Source organism: Penicillium cosmopolitanum, assembly GCF_028827165.1.
Source record: "Penicillium cosmopolitanum strain IBT 29677 chromosome Unknown utg000009l:1.0-9042332.0:1.0-9050551.0, whole genome shotgun sequence".
Taxonomy (NCBI): Eukaryota; Fungi; Ascomycota; class Eurotiomycetes; order Eurotiales; family Aspergillaceae; genus Penicillium; species Penicillium cosmopolitanum.
The window spans coordinates 7,301,917-7,325,790 of record NW_026622679.1 but is presented as its reverse complement, the minus strand read 5'-3'; the positions used below and the strand labels follow the sequence as shown (position 1 = coordinate 7,325,790).

The following is a 23,874-nucleotide window of genomic DNA, read 5'->3' as shown; positions in this document are numbered from 1 at the left end:
TGGCAGGGGCAGAAGAACTTGAAGGCTTCGAGGGTTGTTCTTGGCTGCGACTAGAGTGGTTTCTTTTGATTCCAAGGTTTTTATTCTACGGTACTCGTAACCGGGTAGTTCGTTTCGTTGCCCCCCCCCCCTCTCTCCGGTCCCCAGTCTCCAGCCTCTTCAGCCAACAATTGTTCCGCATTTCTCCATGAATTCTCCATGAATCAGATGAGTAGCGCAAAGTGACCCGGAGGGGACTAGCTCGTTCGATAGAAGGAAAAGAAACAGCCATCGGAAAAAAGGGGGGTCTAGAACCAACTAAAGGGACCGCAGGGGAAAAATGGATCGTGTCATGTGTGCGATCGACGGGGCTGATAGATATCCACTACTTCCAGAGAATTGATTAAGGGGACAATCGCATTGGTGGGAGTTGGTGAGTTAGCTGCCAGTGGTTAGGGGCATTGGCAGTATACCGTGGTGGTTATACCGAGATACTTCTATATACTCCGTGCAAGAGAGGGCAATTATAGGCGGGGGATTACATACTACAGTAGTAGAGTACTCCGGACTCCGCAAGATAATAGTATACATCCAGGATCTGAGATATCTGTACTCCGTATACGGAGTACCCTAAGCATACCAGATAAGAATTCCGATCAATGGAAATGGAAAAGGGAAAAAGAAAAGAAAAAAGGATGATGCACCACAAATGATGCACGGCCAAGTGGGGAGTGATGAGGTCTTCTGATCAGAAAAAAAACCCCCCCCCGAACCGGATTTGGGGGGACCCCCCACTCGCGTTCAAATGTCGATCCACTTTGTTGGATAAAAAGGTAGGTCAACCTGGAGAGACCCAAATGAGTGAGAGAGCTCTCTCTTTTTGCCTTCGCCCCTCGTACGTCAACGCGCTCCACTCTTGCCCTGCCTTGGCCCTGTGGACTTGGGGCAACTTGAAAGTACTCTCTCTCCGCCACTTGTAGATTCATTCTCTCTCTGTCTCTCTCTCTCTCCCTCTCTTTCTGCCTCTCTCTCTCCGCGTAATCTATTCAACTTCTCTCTTCACCCCCACATCCGCCTTTCCCCCCCCCTCTCTCCATCCACCACCATCACAACCACAACCCACCACCACCACATCACACAGAAGAAAAAATGCGCAACCCTTTCTTCGAGTTTGACGAGTCCAGTGTGGATGGGGACTCCAAGCCCGCGAACGACATTGATGAGATCGACGGTCGCCAATTCGAGGTGGTTACAGCGCCCGAAGAGGACGATGATGGTGAACGCGCCATCTTGCAGGACGAAGAGCGACGCGGAGATGACCTGAAGGAACGCTTCATCGGTACTATTGATCAGGGTACCACCAGTACTCGCTTTATTATCTTCGACTGCACAGGGGTGCCCATCGCCAAATATCAAACCGAGTTTCGCCAGATTCATGAACATCCTGGGTAGGTTTTGCCTCCCCCTCCTCCCCCTCCTCCCCCTCCTCCCCCCAATCCCACTCCCACTCTCTCAAACCCTCTCCCCTCCTTCTGGCTCGGCCAGCAAGCAAACATGCCACACTGCAAATGACTGCTTAGCACAGCCCAATTAACAATATTCTTGCTGTTTGACAGATGGCACGAACAAGATCCCTACGAGTTGGTGGAGTCGGTTTTCATCTGTATCGAAGAGGCGATGAAATCGTTCCTAGCATTGGGCCATTCACGATCCGACGTCGAAGCCGTCGGTCTCACCACTCAGCGAGAGACCGTCCTGGTCTGGGATTGGGAAACTGGTGAACCCTTGCATAACGCCATCACTTGGACCGATACTCGTACCATGAACTTGGTGCGTGAACTGAAGGAGAAACCCGGGGCCGAGAACCTGGTCAACCTGTGCGGTCTCCCCCTCTCCACATACCCCTCTTCCGTAACTTTACGCTGGATGCTGGACAACCTCCCGGATGTCCGGTCAGCCTATGACGATGGCCGCGCCGCCTTTGGTACGGTCGACTCGTGGCTACTCTATAACTTGAACGGCGGTGCTCAGAATAAACGCCATGTCACCGATGTCACCAACGCCTCGCGGACCATGTTTATGAACCTCGAAACTCTCAAATATGACGATACCCTTCTGAAATTTTTCGATATTGATCCCAAGAAAATCCGCCTCCCCGAAATCATGCCCTCCGCCGACAAGGAAGGCTTCGGTGAAATCTACGAGGGTCCCCTGGAAGGAACCCGCATCACCAGCTGCCTGGGTGATCAAGCCTCCGCCCTGGTCGGCCACTGCGCTTTCACCCCAGGAAGCGCCAAGAACACATATGGTACCGGTTGTTTCCTTCTCTACAACGTGGGCGAAAAGCCCGTCATCTCCAAACATGGCCTGCTCGGCACGGTTGGATTCCAGCTGGGCCGGGATCGCAAGCCCGTGTATGCCCTAGAAGGCAGTGTTGCCGTGGCAGGAAGTGGTGTATCTTTCTTAATGAACAACATGGGTTTCTTCCGCGATTCCCGTAAGGTTAGCGACCTGGCCGCGACTGTCCCGGACAGCGGAGGTTGTATTTTTGTCACTGCATTCAGTGGTCTCTTCGCCCCTTACTGGATTGATGATGCCCAAGGAACTATTTGTAAGTATTGATACTGCTGTGTGACCTTGTCTGAATGGGACCAACTGACCATTCGATAGGGGGCATTACCCACCACACTCAGCGTGGTCACATTGCCCGTGCAACAATGGAAGCCGCCTGCTTCCAGACCAAGGCTATTCTGGACGCCATGGAGATGGACAGTGGCAAGAAATTAACAGAGTTGGCCGTGGACGGTGGCATGAGTAATTCCGACATTTGCATGCAGGTAAGAAGAACTCATTTTCTTTGCATGCGTGACTGGCTTTTCGAATACTGACGGCTCCCCTTCTCTCATAGACCCAATCCGATATCATCCAAATCCCCGTCGAGCGCCCCGCTATGCACGAAACCACTGCCCTCGGCGCCGCTATCGCCGCAGCTTTCGCCATCGATGTGTGGAAAGATTTCTCCGATCTCAAGCATATGAATCGCGCAAACCGCGCCACCTTCACCCCACATATCTCTCCGAAGGCCAGTACACGCATGTACTCGAAGTGGTCCAAGGCCGTCGAGATGTCTCGAGGCTGGATGAACGACCAGGCTGAAGAGTCGGATGACGACGACGACTTTGACCGTAAAAAAGAGCTATTCGAGGGCGACATGTAAAGCGCGCACCAGCCATATCCGCTTTCCTACCCTTCCTACCTACCTATTCTACCTACGGGATACGACCGCGAGCCGGTCTGCCATCCTCCCGGGAGGCCTGTCATTTAACCGAGGACCGAACACCTACCCATTCATCCACCCATCATCCTCTATGACCCTTCATTCTACACCCTCTCTTCGGATTCCTCGGCCATGACCTTCACCTTTTCCAATCCCTGCGAGTGCGCACCAGGACAAACATTCACCCTCATCTTCCACTATACATATTTAGAGTCTTCTTAGATAGCCTCGCTATCCTAATAGGTGCGCTGGTTGGCGTAGCGACTTGGGATGCTGCGCTACATACCCGCCTCATGACCTTGACGATGGTTGTGTTTTACATTTCTCCAGCTCTGGTTCTCGGAGAGAGCTGGGTTCTTGATCATTTCACCTCTTCACCATTTCCCTCCCTTTTTCTTTCTGCTCCCTTGGCCTCGAATTCTTCTTTTCTTCGCGTTTTTTGGCGGTTGACTGTCGACCAAGCGTCGACGATGCATTTTTATCTTGTGTACATACCATCCGGATTCTTATGGAAACAATCTTCTGTTCTATATATATATAATATGTATATATACTAGAAACAAAGGAGGAAATGAATAAAAAAAATCCAAATCACTTAGTTCTTTATTATACGCGTAATACTACTAAAACTGAACTTGACCTTTCAATCGGACTTCCAACAGGTACTGGCCTAACAACCTTGGAAAAAACTTCAGTTCCACCATCAGGTTCACCGAGAGCGATTTTTGACTGGCTCCACCTCTTAACAGACTTAGACTCGGAAATTACAACACCTCTGCATCATGCCAATGTTTAGAACTAGTATGATGTGACGACTCTCTGCCCTGCATCGAGGATATTCGAACCAGGCACCAATTGAGGGGTCGCGGCAAGCCAGAGTTTATGACATCACTTAGTGTGGGGACTGTGGGGGGGGGGGGTTATCAAGGAGACGGGAATTTAAGAATCAAGCTTGAAAGCATAGCAATACTCGTGGTCTTGATTATGGCCTAATGAAGGCTTTAGATGAGACAATGTTGATAGCGGTAGCGGTAGCGGTAGCGATGCAGGCTTTACAGTTTAGCGGTTGAGTGGTAAATACTGGGCACAAATGATAGTATTTGCGTGCAGGTATAGTAGGCATACAGAGTGTGTATGTACACAACAATACAAAATGGGGGAAAACACACACAAGAAAAAAAGGTACAAAGATGGGGAGCGGAGCGGGAAAGGGATAAAAATGGTATTTTCAGTAGAGACGCCCGAACGATCCGGGAATGCACAATGAGGGAACAACTGACCCGTTCCTAATCAGACACAAAACGCAGAGAGAAATGAAAATGAAATAAAGACTCGGGATAAATATGAGTTTAGTCCGCCGCTGTGGGTGGTTGCTCAGTCCCAGTGGGGTTCAGGCTAGGGACCTGGAGAGCCTCTGGCAACTTTAGCGGTGCAGTGGGCGACGCCAAAAGCTTGCCCTCGAGCTTCTCTCCTTTAAGAACCTTCTCCATCTCGTCCTTGGTGAGAGTTTCGTACTCGATCAGAGCCTTGGTCAGGAGTTCGAGTTCATCGCGCTTCTCAGTCAGAATTTTGGTGGCCTTATCCCGTGCCTCCTCGACGAGGCGACGGACTTCGCCCTCGATCTCCTGCTTTGTTTCGGAGGATAGGCTGTCGTAGTTGCTGGATAGGTCAACGTTGCCGAGCTTCTTGGAGTATCCAAAACGTGTGATCAGGGTGAAGGCTGTCTCGGTCGCTTGTTGGATGTCCTATGAACATAATTAGTACTATTGATGGATTTTTGAGGGGGAAGGACGTATGGAAAACTCACTCCAGATATACCACTCGACACATTCTCCGGGCCATAGATCAGCTCCTCGGCAGCCCGGCCACCCATAGCAACAGCAATATCAGACAGGAACTCGGAATAATTACGCGAGACGGCATCCATTTCCGGCAGGAAGTGAGTCAAACCAAGAGCCATGCCACGAGGGACGATAGTAATCTTATACAGGGGGGGTAGAGGAGGGCGAGAAGTAGGAAACAAGAGCATGACCAGCTTCGTGGTAGGCAGTCGAAAGCTTATCCTTATCTTGAATGATGCGGCTCCTAGCCTCAGCACCCATCATGATCTTGTCCTTGGCCCAGTCAAAGTCGAACGAGCCGACCTTGGTCTTGCGGTCACGACTGGCGTGGATTGCAGCCTGGTTGACAAGATTCTCAAGGTCTGCACCAGAGAAACCGGGAGTGCCACGGGCGATAACAGCAAGATCGATATCAGTGCCGATCTGAACATCCTTCATGTGGTGTCGAAGAATATCCATACGGCCGCGGACGTCAGGAAGACCGACAGTGACCTTGCGGTCGAATCGACCAGGTCGGGTCAATGCCTTATCGAGTAGTTGGGGGTAGTTGGTAGCGCCAAGAATGATAACACCGCTGCTCTGGGAGAAGCCATCAAGTTCGGTGAGCAGCTGGTTAAGGGTTTGCTTGACATAGGCAGCATCACGCTCATTCCTCTTCGCACCTATGGCATCCAGCTCATCAATGAAGATGATGGCGGGGGATTTGCCACGGGCTTGACTGAAGAGTTCGCGGACACGCTTAGCGCCAACGCCGACATAGACCTCATCGAATTCGGAGCCAGACATGTAGAAGAACGGGACACCGGCTTCTCCCGCGACAGCACGGGCGAGCAGGGTTTTACCAGTACCGGGAGGACCAACCAGAAGAACACCCTTGGGGAGCTTACCACCCAGGATGAGAAACGCTCGGGGTTGAGAAGAAACTCGACAAGCTCCTGGAGCTCATCCTTGGCCTCGTCACAACCGTGAACGTCACTGAACCGCACAGTTTGCTGCTGAGGCTGGGCTTCATTGGTCTGTGCGCCGCGAATGTTCTTCATAACACCGGTAGTCTCGATCAAGACGGTAACCACAACGAGGGAGAGATAGCAGAAAAATCCAAAGATCAAAAGGAATTTAACCCAGCGGAAAACCACGCTGCTCAGAGACTCATCCACTACAACGTAGAGAGGGGCCTCCTTCGCGCCAGTGCCAGTTTGCCGAGTTGCCATTCCAATTTGACCTCCACCGTTCTGCGCAGCAACGGCCTGTCCAACGGCCTGAAGCTGTTCAGACTTGAGACCCTGGGTCTGCGCTCCAAAACCGATGGCCTCAGCACCGCCGACGCGCTGCAGAGCTTGAGTGAAGAGGGCCTCTGTTGTCGAGTTGCTTGCGAATTGAGCGGTCCGGTATCTTTCCACAACGATCGCGGGCATGTTTGCACGCAGAAGAGCTTGGTAGAAGGCATTCTGGGCATTGGCGCTATTCGGATTGTTGTTCGCGGTCTTCTCCTTCTGTGCCAGTAGATTCTGCGAAGAGCCTCCAAAGATGAACCTCTGTTGTTGGAGCTGTGACAGACCTTGTGGCTTTGGTGCGGTCTGTAACGATTTGAAGCGGAAGGGTGACACTGTCGAAATGGAACGAGTGGCCGGGACTGCGAAAGCGCGGACGAGAGTCGGACTTCGGCCGGACCGCTTCAAGGAAGCCGCGAAAAGACTAGACATAGAGGGCCAGAGATCGGATGTCACAGCAGTGACATTCTGAATCATCGTCGCACAGGTTAGTGATGGGGATCCAGATGGTGGAGAGGAGGTCAGGATGAATTCGCACCGGCCGGGGAAGGCCTTGGAAGGCCATAGTTGTCCGATGAACGGCGGCGCTTGGCCGCGTGAGAAGGAAGAGTCTGCTCTTCGGGTGAATATTTTGATGACCGAGGGGAATAATCCAAAAGAGATGACCTTTAGGTTGAGCCAACGGCTATCTCTGATTGAAAAGTAGAGGCGAAGGGGAGGGGAAACGGTGACGATGGCTTTTACTCCGCCGCTGCGGCGAATGTCGGTTGCCACTTTGGGCGGTCTGAGTATCCGTAGATCACGTGGGGTATAACATAGGCGGAAGGGCCGGTTCTACCACCACTCGTATTAGTGAGCCGGTTACCAGCCAGCTTGGATAAGTTATTTAATCATTCGCCTAGATGAGAGCAATATAAGCAACAATAAATTTGTGCCGGGGTACTAGGCTGGAAGCCTGGAATATTAAGATTCCTTGTGATATGTTGAGCTTTCTGATTTTCTTGCATATGTACTACTACCTCCATATAACTTGAAACCCCCAAGGTTGGATCCGAGTCTAGACACTCCATCCCGAATACGGCGGCCCATGGTTCGGTTCCAAGTTTGAACCTCCGAGTCCCGAGTCCTCCTCAGAGCTTGAACTTCAATCTTAGTTGAAACATCAACCACTCTGCAGCAAAGTACCATCGCAGACAACCTAAAGTTCTCGTCTGTAATGCCTGCTGCTTGGTTTCATATCGTGACACCAGCTTCAGCTTCACAGCCTCCAAATCACCCGGATTCCATTCAACAATGAAAGCATGGATCGAGAAACTTCACCTGCATAGCATCAAGAGACTCAAGAACTGAGCCTGAAGGACTATCACCGAGATTTCCTAAGTACATTGAGGCAGAATGGCTCCAAAGATGATCTTTCTAGTGGGAAGTCCATTGCCCAGCAGTCTAGATTGGGAAAATGATGAACTTCTTGACACCTCCCTGCCACCATTTCAAGATCCCGAAATCCCCAACCACAAATTGAACTTGAACCACTGTCTGCAGACATCAATTGGCCCAGACCCGCCCTCTGCGAAATGGAGAATTCTCCAACCTCTGCCAAGCTGCCAGCCAGACCACTTTCATACTACTTTCTATTACGGGCCAGAAGATCCAAAATTTTGGACGACGAACCAATTAGTCACCACTGGTGAAATATCAACAGAGGGAGATTCGGTTTTATCAGAATTCTACAATCATTCATTTGCCGTCCATGAGACCTCCGAGATTGATGTCTCCGAACTCGAATACATTACGCAGGAAAGCGGGACAGCCTCGAACAGCATGGTCTCCACTATCAGTTCACAAGGAGAGAGAGAAAAGGACGATGCAGCTAGACTACAAACATCTTTCAGGATGAGTGGTCCAATCTGCGACCTGCAGGACATTCCTACAGCAACCTATCTCGAATCAATCGTTCCGCAAACTATGACGGTGAATCTAATCGTGGGCATCATTGCGATACAACCACCACGTAGTGTGGTTACACGACAGTGGAAGACCGAATTCGACATTATTGAGATGGTGGTTGGAGACGAAACGAGGACGGGGTTTGGGGTTAACATTTGGCTCCCCCAGGAGCGGAGCGTGGTGGCTGCCAAGACCAAGCAGATCGATCGCCTTGGCCGATCGCTGGCCATGCTTCGACCTCAAGATATCATCTTACTTCGGACAGTAGGGTTAAGTTCGTTCCAGAACCGGGTTTATGGACAAACCTTACGGGGGGGAATGACCCAAGTTGACCTTTTACACCGGCGGCCAGTGGAGATGACGGATGCGGGTAGCTTTCATGACTTGCTTGTCGATCAGCCGCTCTTGCTTCAGAAAGCTCGCCGGGTAAGTGAATGGGTTCTCCAATTCGTATGTGCAACGGATGAAGCAGGCGGTCACTATTCAGGAATGCCAACAACACCTGGTCATCGGCTGCCTCCGGACACGCAATAATAAAAGGGGGGAGGGGAGCAGGGAATCAATCTCTTGGGGCCCGCAGTTGGCAGCGTCCCAGTCAGATGATCGGATGGTGCGACGGAAGGAGAGACCTTTTATTCCACGAGACCGAAACCAACGACTACAACTATGACTACCCAGTGCCACCCTCCTCAGGGGCGACATCGTCTGACCTACGAGGGTACTTAGGGAGTACACACGGAGGCGTCTTGAAAGTTCGCGGGGAAGACAACTCGGCGGTCCCGATCCAGTCAAGGACGGCAATGGAGGTATCGGGGCCGGGATGGGCTGGGATGGGCTAGGGGCTGGACCCAGTGTGACCCGTCTGAGATGCGGCGACTTCAGCAGGGAAGTCCCGCAGTGAAGGAGGGAGTACTCTGTACCTACTCTGTATATCCGTACCCTCCATGCAAACGGGGATATATTTGGTCAATTGAATGCATCGGGACTGGTCTCGCATGAATCCTCCATACTCGACAGAGTAGGGCTGTACATGTAGTGTAGGAAGAGTATCTGAGACTCGTACCTGTACTGGACAAGGCAATAATGGCTCCACCCACCCCTTTTCGCTGCAAACGTGTGCCTTCCCCAATCATCGGCCACGCACGTGCCCCACTCAAGTCTTTCCCCCCCCCAAAAATAAATCCATCAACGGCCAGGTGTTCCCTAAATAATGCTATTTCCTCCCTGAGAGTATCAAGGTCCGATGTTCTTTGGATCATCTTCTTCCACCCCATCGATCTGATTGATTCTATCTTTACTTCCTTGATTCACCCTTTTTACCCCACACATCATGAAAGGTATGTTTACCCCTCCATGCAATGCTTCCCCCCTCTCTCCCCGCCCGTCATTGACCCTCTCCTAGCTTTAATTCTTGTCGGAGGGTTCGGTACCCGTCTGCGTCCTTTGGTGAGTCCTTGTCGATCCTCTCATTCGCATTGACCGTTCCAATTGATTTTTGTCTCTTGACTGGCCATCGCCATGCCTCTCTCGAACTCGGAGTCAACAGGGCTAACGCATTCCTTTCTCTCCACCTAGACTCTCACTCTCCCTAAGCCCCTCGTCGAATTCGGCAACCGGCCTATGATCCTGCATCAAGTCGAGAGCTTGGCTGCTGCTGGTGTTACCGATATCGTACTCGCTGTCAACTATCGCCCTGATGTTATGGTTGCCGCTCTCAAGAAGTACGAGGAGCAATATGGCGTGAACATTGAGTTCTCCGTCGAGTCGGAACCGCTGGGCACGGCTGGCCCGCTCAAGCTGGCGGAGAAGATCCTGGGCAAAGACGACTCCCCATTCTTCGTTCTGAACTCCGATGTTATCTGTGACTATCCCTTCCAGGAACTCGCTGCCTTCCACAAGGCCCACGGTAATGAGGGTACCATTGTCGTTACCAAGGTTGACGAGCCCTCCAAGTACGGTGTCGTCGTCCACAAGCCTAACCACCCCTCCCGCATCGACCGCTTCGTCGAGAAGCCCGTCGAGTTTGTTGGAAACCGTATCAACGCCGGTATCTACATCCTGAACCCCAGTGTCCTCAACCGCATTGAGCTCCGCCCGACCTCAATCGAGCAAGAGACCTTCCCCGCGATCTGCAAGGACGGCCAGCTCCACTCGTTCGACCTCGAGAGCTTCTGGATGGATGTCGGTCAACCTAAGGACTTCCTCACTGGTACTTGCCTGTACCTCAGCTCGCTCGCCAAGCGCAACCCCAAGAAGCTTGCTTCCAACTCCGAGCCTTTCGTCCACGGCGGAAACGTTATGGTCGATCCCTCCGCCAAGATTGGCAACAACTGCCGCATCGGTCCTAACGTTGTCATCGGCCCCAATGTTGTGATTGGTGATGGTGTTCGCCTTCAGCGCTGCGTCGTGATGGAGAACTGCAAGGTCAAGGACCATGCCTGGATCAAGTCGACCATCGTCGGATGGAACAGCTCCGTCGGCCGCTGGGCTCGTCTTGAGAATGTCACCGTCCTGGGTGATGATGTTACCATCGCCGACGAGGTATATGTCAACGGTGGCTCAATCCTGCCCCATAAGAGCATCAAGCAAAACATTGATGGTAAGTTGATGCAATCTATGCCTATAAGAGTACCCGAATTAAATGCTAACCTCCGAGACAGTTCCTGCGATTATCATGTAATCTTTTCTCTCCCCCTTTTTTCTCTTTTTTCACGTCGCTACGCAAATTTACATCCCCTCTCACCTGCCGATACCTCTCTTCCCCCGTCTTGATGCATGGAACCGGAGTCGTTTTCTGCGTGATCTTATCTTCTATTGTCCCGAGCCTCTTCGGTCCTTGTTTTCCTGCTTCTTGCCCGTCACAGTCTATCGCCTTCGCTTTGCGCTGGCGAAAACCTTTTAATCCTGTTCATGACAAAGCCACCGCGGCACGAAGCCTAGATGGCAGACCTGCGTGGATACTCGGTTCCTTTTTTTTCTGCAACATTATCACATTTTAGTCACTTATTTGACCCGAAATTTCAAAATATTCATACATCCCCATCGTGCGCATGTCGGGCCTTTTGCTTTCCGGTTTCCCAAGGTTCCAGTCATCCTAGTGAAAATAGAAATCAATAGCACATCGTCTGAACTTAATAAAATCATCACGGATAGTGCGGCTCTGTTGATGTAAAATGATTCTGGAGGCAGAATTTAAAGGATATAGAATTAAATTCATTTGAGTCTAGGTAATTGAGATAACAATAGGTATCCATGGATAGTGTCGGCATTAAAATGATTTTTACGCCTTCCGAAAAGGGTAATTTTAGATATATTACATGAAATTAGTGTTGTTTTCATCAGCTGGCAGTGGCCCAAGAAGAGAGCCATAAGCTTGCAAGTAGCCGATTAGCGCCTTTTTCAAGGCTATTGTGTCTTCTCAGCCGCCGCGCGCTGCTCAGCCTGGTCGAGGATCCCGTCCCACTTGATCCTAAGCTCTTCCATTTGCTTCCAGCATTGGCGCCCAAGATCCTCGAAGCTCTCTTTCTGTTCCTGAGTCAAATCAACCATGCCGCGCTTTCGACGCCGATTCCGATCAGCATCAACCACAGCAGCGCCCACCACCCCGCCATTTCCCCAACCGTCCGTCTCAGTTGAAGCGACACCTTCCTTGCCCCAGCGAGAGGCCGATGAGCCCCATTTTACTCTTCCTCCCCCACCTTGGCGATAAGGCGACTCGGCATCCTCCAGCTCGGACTGCCGTGACAAGGCAAGAAAAACAGGAGAACAGGCGCCGAGGTACGTGTCCAGGGTGTGCCACGGAGAGCCCAGGAGGCGCGCACCGAAGAATGCCGCTACCATCGCCCAGGCAAGAGGGAGGATAAGGGGAACAATGGACGTGGCACAAATTCCCGGGTGAGAGACGTGAACCGTCGGGGTGCTCAAATGAGCTTTGGCCTTGGTTCCCTCTAGCTCGGTATCTGAACGCATGAAGCTATCCACTGCCCAGGGGGCAGTACCAGGGAGATCGGAAGTCAAAGCCAGGACATCGGTCAGAGCCTTGGAAGACTCGTAAGGTGCCAAAGTCCGGAGACCTTGCATGTCATTGATGTCAAAAAACTTGATCGTCGCTTCGATACTCGAGACCCAAACAACCCGTCCCGTCCCGTTGGGCGAGTTGGCTCGCTTCAGCAATGGCACCACGTTATGTGCCAGCATGTAATGACCGAACACGTTGGAGCAGAAGGTATTACCCAGCTGTGGCTCCTCCTCTTCCTTTGTTTGCCTGTTTGTCAATTTGCCCACCGCTGCGAGCTTGTACTTTGGCCAGGTTGTTTGGTGGATGAGATCGGTGCAGACGCCCCAGATAGCAGCTGGCCAGTCAAGGCCCGACCAACCACCGATCCCAGCATTTAAAATAATCGCATCGAGTTTCGGGAAGTTTTCTAGAAGTCTGCGGGTGAGCGAGCGGACAGAGAGAAGGTCTCCTAGGTCGACACTCTCAGAGACGAATTTCACGCGCGCGGAGTCCGAGGGGGAGGGGTTGGAGGATTGAAGGTGCTGCTCTAGCTGGCGGCGAGTGTCTTGGGCTTTGCGAGCGCTGCGAGTCGTGAAGATGATCGTAAGGGACTCATCATCTGGGTGCGAAGAGAGGAATTCGTCTGCGAGGCGACAGCATATCGAAAAGCCGAGGCCGCTGCGGAGGATCAATTAGCGTCGAAACAAACGGGTATGTGGCGGAGGGTGTGAACTGCTTGGCCAATGTGGAGTAGCGTACCTGTTTGCGCCTGTTACTAGAATGTAGAGATCCCGCTCCTCCTGAAGAGGAATGTATTCGCCCATGGCTTGCTTGACTTTGAAATTATTCGGCGATCCAGGGACTGCCACTTTTGGCCGATAGGGGGTCATGTGATACCCAGGTACCAACAAGTGAGCCGAGAACACCGCAATTTTTTCAAGGTCGAAGTATCTTTATGGGAAAGGTACGCAAGAAACTGGTAAATCTAGATTCATCTAGCAGCTACCTTATGGCATATACCCTGGCTGGTGCCTGGTGGTTCTGCATAGCTACCGTACGGAATCCCATACTTGCGCTAACACGTGATTGGCTTATCTCCGCGGCAGCTCCCTCGCCCTTGACATCCTCGAAAGCTTCGAGTCTTCCACTAGATGCCGTGCTCTTTGCACAGTATGCGCGGAACATCATGACAACTGCGGGACTCGAGATATTTTTTAACTCGAGCGTATTCTTCTTCTTTGCCGTAATCCTTTTCTGTCTAATCCTCCTGACCCCAGCCGACGCCATCTACCAGTGTTACGAGACCAACCGACTCACGAATATCTTTTTCATCACTGGCGCCTATGTGATCACATTCCTCCTTGCAGTCCTCATTTATGCGACACGCATATATACGAATCGCAGTACCCTGGCTGGCATTCCGAAAGCTTGGATCCCCGTCGAAAAGGAAGACGTGAGCAAGAGTGTGAGGCATATGGTCAAGGATGGAATAGCCAAAAGTGTGGTTCTTGCGTACCAGGCTCGCCCGCGCGATACCTCAGATGAACTCGGGAGCTTTCAGAACCACAAGGAGCTTCTGATCAACCTCAAGCACCCGCCATGGGGTCGCGTTGAGCACCCTGGCTGGTCATCACCCGCCTCGCCTGACCTGCCCGATCTACCATACCGCACTGTTGTCCAAGAACTACCCAACCTTATCGAGGCGAAAGCCGTATCACTCGCCCCTCCCGATACATTATACCCTAATGACCCCAATCCCTTTGACCCGACTAGCGAAGTTGCAATGGAGTCTTTACCAGATATGCGCGTGGTGGAAGTGCTCCAGCGACCGGTCTCTATGGGCTTACGCCAATACATCGGCCATCTCACATTTCTAGGAGTGATCAACCCACCGGAGATCGGAGCCGAGTTCTTAGCACTCTATGAGCGAGCACGATTTTCTTCACATCAGTTACACGAGACGGAATTCCGCGAACTGATGCACCTATTTGCGGAAATTCTACGGGGAATGACAGCCCCAGCACAGCCAGCCATTGAGGAAATCCGAGACAGCGCAAGCTACCACCGGACGGACACTGAGTCAATTATCGGACCCTCTGACGAGGAGGGAGAAACGGATACTGTGGAAAATTTCGATTATGGTGGAACGTTTACACCGATGCGAAGCAATAGTCTGCGCCCGTCGAATGCGTCGACGTGGGACACACAGTCAGGCTATGATACCGCACCAGCAGTACAGAGCCCCGCTTCGGGGATGTCATCGGTGAGAAGCGCTCGTATTGGAAGGGGCCCACTGCGTACACCATCAACCCAGTCACTGCGGCGTGTACAGTCGGGCCAGTCTGGTAGTTCAGGAGGAAGTGTGATTCGGCTGACCCAGCCGCAAAACCCGGGGGATCTGCCATATAATTTCAACTACGCAGGCCGTAGATAGGCCCACTCTCCCCCACCCGAGAAATCCATTCAGATCATATGTATTATTAGTGAATAGAAGACCACTCGATATCAATCGGCCCCGAGCGGGGGCTTAGTCACGCGGCAACATTCCGAACGCTTAGCGGGAATGCACAGTGATTGATAAGATCACTTTGCGCTCGCGTCATCCAAACTAGAAATCAAAAAGGCATCCCTCGGTCGCTTCTTCTCCCCCTGACTCGAAACTAGTATCACCATTTCCTATTCGACAACGCGTGACTCCCTCGGCCGTCAGAATGCATCTCTTCCGCCGAGGTACCTCCTCACTCTTCAGTTCGTCCAACGTTTCACTCGCCTCCTCTAAGACCGACATCACCACCGACGCTGTGGGGGATAGCGCTCTCGCTACGGAAGGATTCCAGTCTGTTTCAGCATCTGATAAGCTTTTCACAAAGCCCGAAGCATCTATCGATGGCGAAGAATGCCTCCACGACTGCTCAAGCTGCACTGTGAAATACCCCGCAAAATTTGACGTGGACTTGGAGGATGAGCTTTACGGGAATGTGAATGGGTGGGCGACACACATGCTCGTTGCTACTGGCAAATCAGATTGGGTGCGCGATGTTGCAGATGAGAAAGGGAGCATCATGGAAGCAATCGAGAAGGGAGGAGTCGAGCCCAGCAACGGGGTAAGCTATCTGTCCTCCAAACACGTTGGGTAGCAAACAAACTAACGTGGGATATTCCGCTCAGAGATTGAAACTATCCGCCTCAAACATGCCGGTACCAGATGAATACCACATGCATGAGCCAGGGCAACAACCAACAAATGTGCTCCTGCTACCCAGCTTCACCATCGTGGAAAATGTAACTCCACAGCTGGCACCCGATCTGATTGCAAACTTTATCAACAATTCTCCGACAACAACCACACCACTCGGCGGCATTCCTCCAGAAAAGAAGAGCGAGGATGGAGTGGACTCTCCAGACAAGGAGCAGCAGGAGCAGCAGGAGCAGCAGGAGCAGCAGGAGCAGCAGGAGCAGCAGGAGCAGCAGGAGCAACAGCCACCGCACCCCTCCAATACATCCATCACATCAACTCCTCTCACATCTCACCCTTGCCCTCATGCCGCTGTGATTCTTCTCTGCTCGCAGCGTACCCGCGACGCACGTTGCGGCCAGTCCGCACCCCTGCTGCGCAAGGAATTTGAGCGGCATCTGCGGCCGTTGGGCCTGTACCGTGACATGGATGATCAGCGACCTGGCGGCGTGGGCATATATTTTATTAACCATGTTGGTGGGCACAAGTATTCAGCCAATGTGATCGTATACCGTCGCAGGGACTTTGATTGGTACAAGCGCGAGGAAACACGCGCTGCAGATGAAGAAGAAGGTGCTTCTCAAGGCATTTGGTTGGCACGCGTGCGGCCAGAGGAGTGTGAAAACATCATTCGGTATACTGTCCTGCAAGGCAAAGTCCTCAAACCTGAATCTCAACTGAGGGCTGGGTTTGATCGCCAGCGCGGGTTGACGAGCTGGTAGGTTCCAGTGCTAGTCAAGTTAGCCCTTTTTTCTTACCTCCAATTTTCACCCTCTCTTGCCTCGTCCTCTGGCCGGGTGGGGAGACATAGATGGAACCGCATGTTTGGATAATCATTGTGAATAGAATGCATAAGATTCATGGTAGCAAGAAGAATGACAAGGAATCAAAAGGACCAACCGGATTCATTTTCTTTCGGGCGTGGCTTGCGCAGCTTTTCATCCGAATTCAGTTTCTACGCCGTTTGCCACGCCGTGGGATACGACATGGCGTGTCCATGGCCTGCCATCGTAAATGCATCGGGTGGATGTGGCGCTGTGGGGTTTCAATTGTGAATGGCTCCCATTTCAAGCGAGGATACGGACAAGGTCCCAGTCGAAGTACTTCTCATGGCGGAAGATGTACACACTCGCCATCAGGCAAGCGACCTTTCTTTTGTGGCGTGGGCGTGGAATAATCTAATCCTGGAGCTCTATGCTCCGGTCCAGAATAACGCCTCCTCGGTCTACAATTGCAACTGTTAATGACAGTTGGACCAGCGGTTCAGCAGAGTCATGAATTGAGACAGCTCACAGAACCAGTATGGCAACACAGGCCCCATTTGAAAGCTCCGGCGCTATTTTGCATCACCTTTCGTCGGCAAGGATCCGAGGGAAAAGTACGGGTTACCTGCAGCAATCCAGGAAGGTGACTTATTTCCCCTAGGGTACTGCCATTTCTGTACAGAGTGATGCTTTTACTAGAGTGTGTGTGGTATAGTTGAGACGAGACTATTGTCTTATTGTCTTATTGTCCGAACTACATATAGATGGCCCCACAACTATACCTGCGGAGTATGGATATCCAATTCTACAGTGGAAAAAGCCACCCGTTGCCGAATGGTACTTCTGTGAACCCACAGCCCAACAAGGGAGGGGGCCGGCTACTGCGTCGAGATAAACCCGATTCTTCCACTTCCAACCCCTCCTTTTCTTCGTGAAACCGCGGGCATGCATGATAATTCTCCTACCCGACGGCCGAGCCGCGCAGGGAGACGACGTCACGGTCACAATCACAGTCCCTTTTCCGATACTTTTCTAGTGCTACTACTGCCCTCGGGGACATGGCCGGAAAGGAATCAGATGACTGCGCAGGGATGTGAGAACCACCGCGCGCCAAGGGTGTCAGCCCTAGTCAGGATGGAGTCTCGTCTTGGCTGACCAACCCACCCCCACCGCCGCGCCGGCCTCGGGTTAGCCAACAAAAAAGGGGAGATGGCAAGATAATACTTCTCTAGGGATGATAATTCCCGTATTCTAAATTTTGAGGTCGCCATTCTGTCCCAAAATTCCGTCCCTATCCTTGTCGGTGAGAGTCAGATTCCGGAGATGATTACTGTTGCGGCAAACACGGGGTTCATCGGTAAGGAGGTGAGCGTATCAGCATCGCATGTGGCGTTGTCACCGATAGGCAGTATTGATACATCTGTGGTGGATTCGTGGGGGGAGGTAAATGGAATATTTCGAATTGTCATCAGGAGGTGGGAGGCGATTTGGTGTTGGTGTTGATGTTGATGTTGTCGTTATGAGTGGGGTCTGTTTTTCCAGAACCCCCTCATCCTTTCTCCACAGAGTCGGGTTTCATAGCGATGATAGTCAATCAAATGCGCTATACATATCACGTAGGGGATTTGCATTTGCATTTGCATTGGGAAGGAAGCGCGCCGAAACAGCAAGAGGTGGCTTGCGTTCTTTTCAGCCCCAATGACCACACTGCTGGACATGGACATTCGGAGACTTACCGGGAAGCTTGTTGTCTGAGAATAGCCATAAGCAGGTTCATGGTGAGAGTTCTGCACCGGCTGGCTGACCTGCCCCTGACCGACACTTTGGACGTGTAGAGAATAGATAGAGAGATCGAGCATCGTTGATGTCGCAGTGGTCGGAATCCAACTCCGGCAGGAAAATCGGACACACGAACGACGCACCAGCTGGAAGTAGAATAGGTGAAATGATCGTCCTGAACAGCTGGACGTGTGATGCGCCAGTCATATACGAGGTGAAATAGATTGCGTCCATTCTCGTTGGTTGATGCTTTGTCAACAAGAACAGCAAAAACCGAGTGCTTGCGCGCGCTTTGAGTAATCATCTGAAAAGTGAAAAAACGCCATCTGGAGATTACATTATGCTTTTTGCCAATGATTTCGCCTAGAATTTGATACATACACTTCTTTCGGATGACTCTTTTGCTCCGTATCGTATCTCCCTGTGTTGTCGCCCCTTCGTAAGCGACCAACAACCTTTAGCCCCCATCACTCTCTGGTCATCTGTTGTTGTTGTTTTTTCCTTTCTCGAAATCTAATCTAGTTTCACATGGGTTCAAGGGGGTCTAGAAGTTAAGCATTGGCGGGTATACAGTGCACGGTCGTACTCCACCCAAAGGCAAACCCAGAGGAAAGAGAAGTAAAGCTCGGCTAATCATAGTTCAACCTTCTGGAGTAAACAGATTTCCTCAGAAGAGCTCAGAAGAGGGGGATCTTGATGTATTTTTCTTTTCAGTTTCGTTTCTTCGTTTCTTCCTGGCTATCTTCCTATCTCTCCAGTTCTTTCCTTCTGCTTTCTTTTTCTTTTTTAATTTTTACTTTTTTGAAATTAAATTTTTTTAGTTTGCGTCTCTCGATCTCACGTATCTCACGTATCTCACGTATCTCACGTATCTCACGTAGGTAGAAACCCAACAGCTTGGGGCTAACTCACGGATTGCATCATTCGTAAGCCCATTCCAAAATGCGGGGTAAATGGCGACTCCTAGTATGAACGCCAAGCTGTGTGCCGCCAACCTTTTGGCGAATATGCAACTTCCATCACAATATCCCGACGCGTGACAAGGAATGTGAGCACACAAACCCTGGATCTCCGAGAAAACAAAAGGCACGCCTTGTTGTGTCATTAACAAGGAGAGAGATAGAAGAAAAAAAAAGGATCCCAGCTTGGACCCGCTGACAAAAAGTAAAAATAACAAAAACACACCATCCTTACCTCATCCTTGTCCCGGATACTTCATCCCTTCATGCTAATTTGGGGGAGTTTGACACTGTCAGATATCGACCTCGTCATATGCCGGATGACTGGAATCTTGGCGATGAGATGAGATGAGTTCCTCAGCTCCTGGAATTTCCAGCGGTCAGTCCTCGCTAGTGAACTATAGGAACAACCCTTACTACTAGTATGTAGGTTTGATAACCGATAGTAGTTAGGGCGTACAGAGTACAGATAGATTTATTTTGATTATTTAGTATTTTCGCCGATTAAATTAGCGTACGTTCAAATCCCCGTATTACATGACTCAAAGCTCAAGCTTCCTATGAATGGGGGATAAATAAATAAAAATTGGTGGCTGTGTTTCTACCTACTGTACGAGTAGGTATTCACGACGCGTGTTGGCAGTCATTTGAAATCACCTTGAGCTTGAACTGTGGACCTCTATCGGATGCGCCGCTGGAAACGCCCCCGTTGACCCGGGAAGCCTGCCGTACGGATACTCCTAGAAGCCACTGAAAAAAGCTCCCACAGATTTTAATTTTGGGGTTTTTTTAAACAAAAAAGGTGAAATGAAAGAGACACGCCAGGAAAACTAACAAAGAGAGAAAGGCCCCCCTTTCGATTAGAGGGGGCCAAATGATGGCGGTGCAAGGCAAAAGGTCTCCACTCGTCGCGTGTTGCCCGTGGCACTTTGGGTGATCTGTTAGCGCCAGCGAGAACGCCACGCCGCAGAAATGCCTGATTACGCCAATGGCTGAGGTGCATGGTGTTGATTCTTTCCAGTTGAGGAGGGTCATTTGCAGGGCTGCGATGCTCGCAGCATGGCTAAAGCCAGTAGGAGGCCAGCTTCATGCTCGCTGCAGACGCTATTGGTTGTGGAACTAATGAGCCTCCCTTCCACAGACGTAGCCATGAGGGAAATTGACATGCAAGATGCATGAGAAGCTCTGACGAGGCAAAACACACCTTGCCGATCTTGAACGCCCTCGAGAAATTATCTGGTACGTCCTTGGTTCTTCTCGCGGGATTCCTTTATTTTTGCTTTTTTTTTCTCCCTGCCTGGACTGGTGGTCAACTACTCACGTTTCTCGTGGCTGAACCCTTGAACTCTTTCTCTAGCTAATCAGACTTGGGGGATCAGAGGATCGCTGGTTTAAGATTACACTGAGTGGATCCCCACGTTCAGGAGCAGATGCCACCGAGGTGCCTCAGCTTTTTTTTCCATCTCTTTTTTTAAAACGGTGGAAGTAAGTCGGACAGGTACAGGTACATATTAGGCCATCACGATGATTTTCGATGGGTATTCCTTTCTTGGAAGTGCTAATCGTAGGGAGGCAAATAGGACGAAAACGATTTGCGTCGCTCTACCGAGGCCAACCGTTATCTTGTGAAGAGGCGTTGTGCTGGCCGTTTCTGACCTTTTAAGACCTTCCCATTTCATCATAATCATCGCCACCGACAATTAAATAGCGACAGAAAAAAGCCCCATGCAGGAATTCTCCTGCCTGATGTGCCGTCTAGGTTTGTTAGGTTGGCGGCAAATTGAAATAAAATAATCATTGCCGAGATTGGCCCCAGACCCTGGAACAGGCTGCTGGGAAAAAGAAATGAACATGAAATGGCCCGCTTGATTCCACTACGGGCCACTGTATATTCCATAAAGACGGTGTGTACGTAAAAATGAAGGTGGCTGCGAGAGAAGTCTTCTTGTTGATGGTATACATGACCCAAGGGGACGGTACTCTGTGTTTCTCATTCTGCAATACCCGCGTATCAGGGTCCGCTACTCTCTCGACTTGGAAATCTACCAGACACTACTAGATCGTCCCTTCTGCTAGTGCCGGGGACCTACAGGGACTCGTTCTCAGAGTATGTATTTTCCCTTTTGCTCCCTAGTTGACTTACTAGTACATCTAGTATATACATAGTAGCCCAAATTTATATACTCTGAGCTTATGATCCAATCTGTCATCCAGATCCCCGGGATTGGTCTTAGTGTTTCCTTCTTCCAAGGTTGTTTCTCCTCGGCCCCGCTAGTAACTTAGGAATTAGAGTTCTTTCCCTTGAGAACTTGAAAACAACCGAAACCTCGACCAAGGTTGGAGAGGCCCAGGGAGAAAGGTCGCCAGGAATCTTCTTTTTATTTAATTATTTATTTTACGTTTTCCTCTTCTTTGGTTGCTCCCGGGAGAGATAGCCGCTTCCAACCTTAAGGGGTGGGAAGAAATGACTCGGGAACCTTTTCGGGGACCCTCTACGATAGCGAGCTAGAAAAGCTAGTAAGGACGACAGGACAAGGAATAGGCAGGTCTATCGGGAATTGAATTGACGAGCAGACCCTAGAAACTGGGGCTTCCGATCCAGGACGGGATCGAAAAGAAACTTCTCCCGCGCTGCAGACGCCGCGTCATGAGTCCCTCTATCCCTTGCTGAAGGAGGGATTTTTCTGATGTACATATTGCGATCACTCGTAATGTTCCCGGATTCGACGGGTTGAATTGCGGGGACGGAGGATTAACGGGGGAAAGGGACTGCGCGAAGAGAAGAGAGCAGTCTGGAACTAGAGAGCATCTGCACTAGCGACTAGCTGGGAGTTTGGTTGGGGAGGAATTGCTAGTTGCTTTTCTCATCTGTCCTGCTTTCCCTTGGGAAGATCGTCGCGGGGAGTGGGAAAGTGGAACTGGACTATTCGAGTCCGGAGTAACTCGGTCACAGTGAGGTGGCTTGGCTTTCCAACTGATTCAGTATACATGGTGCGAGAACTCCGTAGTCGCCGTAAGTGAGTGGGTGAGTGATTATACGGGGTATTTGGATGTATGTAGATACTAAGTGTACCTTGATTGGAAGAGAGTTGGCTGCCTCTGTAGCCAAGCGCCAGAAATGATATCATGGGTTACTTCTTTTCCCCTCTTCTTTTCTCTCTCTTTTACTGAACCGGGCAATCCGGGGCATAGAAGGATTTCTTTTCTTTTCTTTTCTTTTCTTTTCTATCTTTTCTTTCTTTTCTTTTCTCTTTCGCGGTTTTTGGCCTTCTTTTTCTCTCCGGCTCTTTGAGAGGACCTCACCGAGGACCGCGTGGACCTAAGTGGCCCAGATGGCCTAGTGGCCCCCAACTCCTGCCAGGATTGCGAATTAGGGGGGGCGCAGTTTCAGATCCCATCCTAACCCAAGGCTGTCTAACTTTATTCTCTGCCTCTGCCCCTTGAGCCGTACCGATGGGATACCCACCTCGTATCCCCACGCACACAAGTCGGGGCTAAGCTGGTTAGCCTGGTCTTTCGGGTTGTGGGTCGGGCCTGGGAGTTGGGTCGTGTGGGACATGCCATATTCATTCATTCCATTCATTGAGTACTCGGGAACCATTGATGTATTCTAGTATACTTTCATTCATCATTCTTCGTCAAGTGTTTAGTATTATAATGTGCATAGCCTCATCCATGGATGATTTATTATAGTATAGTGCTACTGGTACTAGTATGGCATAATACTAGTACCTGGTATAACATGGTAGTATGTACTCCGTACCAGATACCCATCATATGCCTGCATCACAATCCCAATCCCAATCCCAATCCCAATCCCAACTGTTGCCTATCAGAGGCACTAAAATACCCGGACTTGCCGTATTACACAGTTCCGACGCGGTACCCCCGTTACATGGGCGTACCCTAGCAGTACCTAGTAATACCCCCTTTTTTACACCATGACAGGCGGGGCCAGGTGTAATCAGACTGGTGGATCCCCCCATCGCGTACCGCTGGTACCGCTGGTACTAGAGAAAGTAAAATTAAAAAAAAAAAAAAAAAGAAAAAGAAAAAAGGGAAAAAAAGAGCACTCTCATGAACTAATTCGAAGGTTAGAATACCTTTGCTCGAGTGAGAAGTGACCTGACTCTTTCTAGGTATTCTCTCATACTCTGAATGTCCCTCACTGTCAGTGAGAGTAGTCCTCCCCCATACCTAAGTAGTACCCCCACTAAAATTAAATCCTCCCTCAAAAAATAATAATAATTAAAATAATCCAAGCCCAAATTCCCTAAAAAAGAAAATCGTAATATTTCTAATAAAACTGCCCTTTACGGTCCTATCCGCACCGTTATTTCCCTTCCCAGATCTTGTTCTTGAAGGCGACTTGGGACACTCCAGTAATAGCTGTGGCTACTCTCTGTGGCTCTCTCACTCTCTCTTCTCTGTCTCTCTGGCGCGTCTCTCTCTCGCTCTCTCGCTCTCATCTTTCTCTCTTCTTAATGGTCTCTCTTCCCCCCTCCTCTTTATATCGTCTATCATCCCCCCCCTCCCCCCGGCCCCTTCTCTTCCCCATCTGTTTTTGGTTCCTCTTCTGCCTTTATAATAAACCTCTATTATGCCCCAGGCTTACTTGACCATCCCGGTTACTATTCATCCGGCCTGACCAGGTCTATCCCGGAATCCCTGTGGATTATTTGCACCTCGCATGCGCTGACATTCCCTTTCCCCCCTCTCTTCCCACTTCTTCGTTCGAAGAACCCTACTTCCCTTCTTATCTCCACGTCGCTTTACTCCCGCGACCCGCTTCCCCGCAACCTGAAGCTCGACCTCGATCCCACTC

The 23,874-nt window shown here is 50.7% G+C and overlaps 8 protein-coding genes across 8 annotated transcripts; 5 read left to right on the top strand and 3 right to left on the bottom strand.

Moving 5' to 3' along the window:
* Nucleotides 1-1,128: 1,128 nt before the first annotated feature.
* N7509_010817 (glycerol kinase) lies at nucleotides 1,129-3,196 on the top strand (the record flags this gene model as incomplete). Its single annotated transcript, XM_056635454.1, has 4 exons — nucleotides 1,129-1,427; nucleotides 1,596-2,590; nucleotides 2,650-2,816; nucleotides 2,888-3,196. The coding sequence occupies 4 exons, from the start codon at nucleotides 1,129-1,131 to the stop codon at nucleotides 3,194-3,196; spliced, it is 1,770 nt and encodes a 589-aa protein (XP_056486074.1).
* A 1,409-nt stretch (nucleotides 3,197-4,605) lies between these two features.
* Nucleotides 4,606-5,183, bottom strand: N7509_010816 (Intermembrane space AAA protease IAP-1; the record flags this gene model as incomplete). Its single annotated transcript, XM_056635453.1, has 2 exons — nucleotides 4,606-5,001; nucleotides 5,064-5,183. 2 exons carry the CDS (start codon nucleotides 5,181-5,183, stop codon nucleotides 4,606-4,608), a joined length of 516 nt encoding a protein of 171 aa, XP_056486073.1.
* Nucleotides 5,184-5,238: 55 nt separating this feature from the next.
* Nucleotides 5,239-6,845, bottom strand: N7509_010815 (uncharacterized protein; the record flags this gene model as incomplete). The annotated part of the gene is made up of 2 exons (XM_056635452.1): nucleotides 5,239-5,970; nucleotides 6,027-6,845. 2 exons carry the CDS (start codon nucleotides 6,843-6,845, stop codon nucleotides 5,239-5,241), a joined length of 1,551 nt encoding a protein of 516 aa, XP_056486072.1.
* Nucleotides 6,846-7,763: 918 nt separating this feature from the next.
* Nucleotides 7,764-8,849, top strand: N7509_010814 (uncharacterized protein; the record flags this gene model as incomplete). Its single annotated transcript, XM_056635451.1, has 1 exon — nucleotides 7,764-8,849. The coding sequence occupies one exon, from the start codon at nucleotides 7,764-7,766 to the stop codon at nucleotides 8,847-8,849; it is 1,086 nt and encodes a 361-aa protein (XP_056486071.1).
* Nucleotides 8,850-9,645: 796 nt separating this feature from the next.
* Nucleotides 9,646-10,995, top strand: N7509_010813 (mannose-1-phosphate guanyltransferase; the record flags this gene model as incomplete). The annotated part of the gene is made up of 4 exons (XM_056635450.1): nucleotides 9,646-9,652; nucleotides 9,718-9,761; nucleotides 9,891-10,914; nucleotides 10,976-10,995. The coding sequence occupies 4 exons, from the start codon at nucleotides 9,646-9,648 to the stop codon at nucleotides 10,993-10,995; spliced, it is 1,095 nt and encodes a 364-aa protein (XP_056486070.1).
* Nucleotides 10,996-11,720: 725 nt separating this feature from the next.
* On the bottom strand, nucleotides 11,721-13,136 carry N7509_010812 (3-keto-steroid reductase; the record flags this gene model as incomplete). Its single annotated transcript, XM_056635449.1, has 2 exons — nucleotides 11,721-12,990; nucleotides 13,072-13,136. 2 exons carry the CDS (start codon nucleotides 13,134-13,136, stop codon nucleotides 11,721-11,723), a joined length of 1,335 nt encoding a protein of 444 aa, XP_056486069.1.
* A 185-nt stretch (nucleotides 13,137-13,321) lies between these two features.
* N7509_010811 (uncharacterized protein) lies at nucleotides 13,322-14,746 on the top strand (the record flags this gene model as incomplete). The annotated part of the gene is made up of 1 exon (XM_056635448.1): nucleotides 13,322-14,746. One exon carries the CDS (start codon nucleotides 13,322-13,324, stop codon nucleotides 14,744-14,746), a length of 1,425 nt encoding a protein of 474 aa, XP_056486068.1.
* Nucleotides 14,747-15,023: 277 nt separating this feature from the next.
* N7509_010810 (sucrase/ferredoxin-like domain-containing protein) lies at nucleotides 15,024-16,269 on the top strand (the record flags this gene model as incomplete). The annotated part of the gene is made up of 2 exons (XM_056635447.1): nucleotides 15,024-15,416; nucleotides 15,481-16,269. The coding sequence occupies 2 exons, from the start codon at nucleotides 15,024-15,026 to the stop codon at nucleotides 16,267-16,269; spliced, it is 1,182 nt and encodes a 393-aa protein (XP_056486067.1).
* Nucleotides 16,270-23,874: the final 7,605 nt, after the last annotated feature.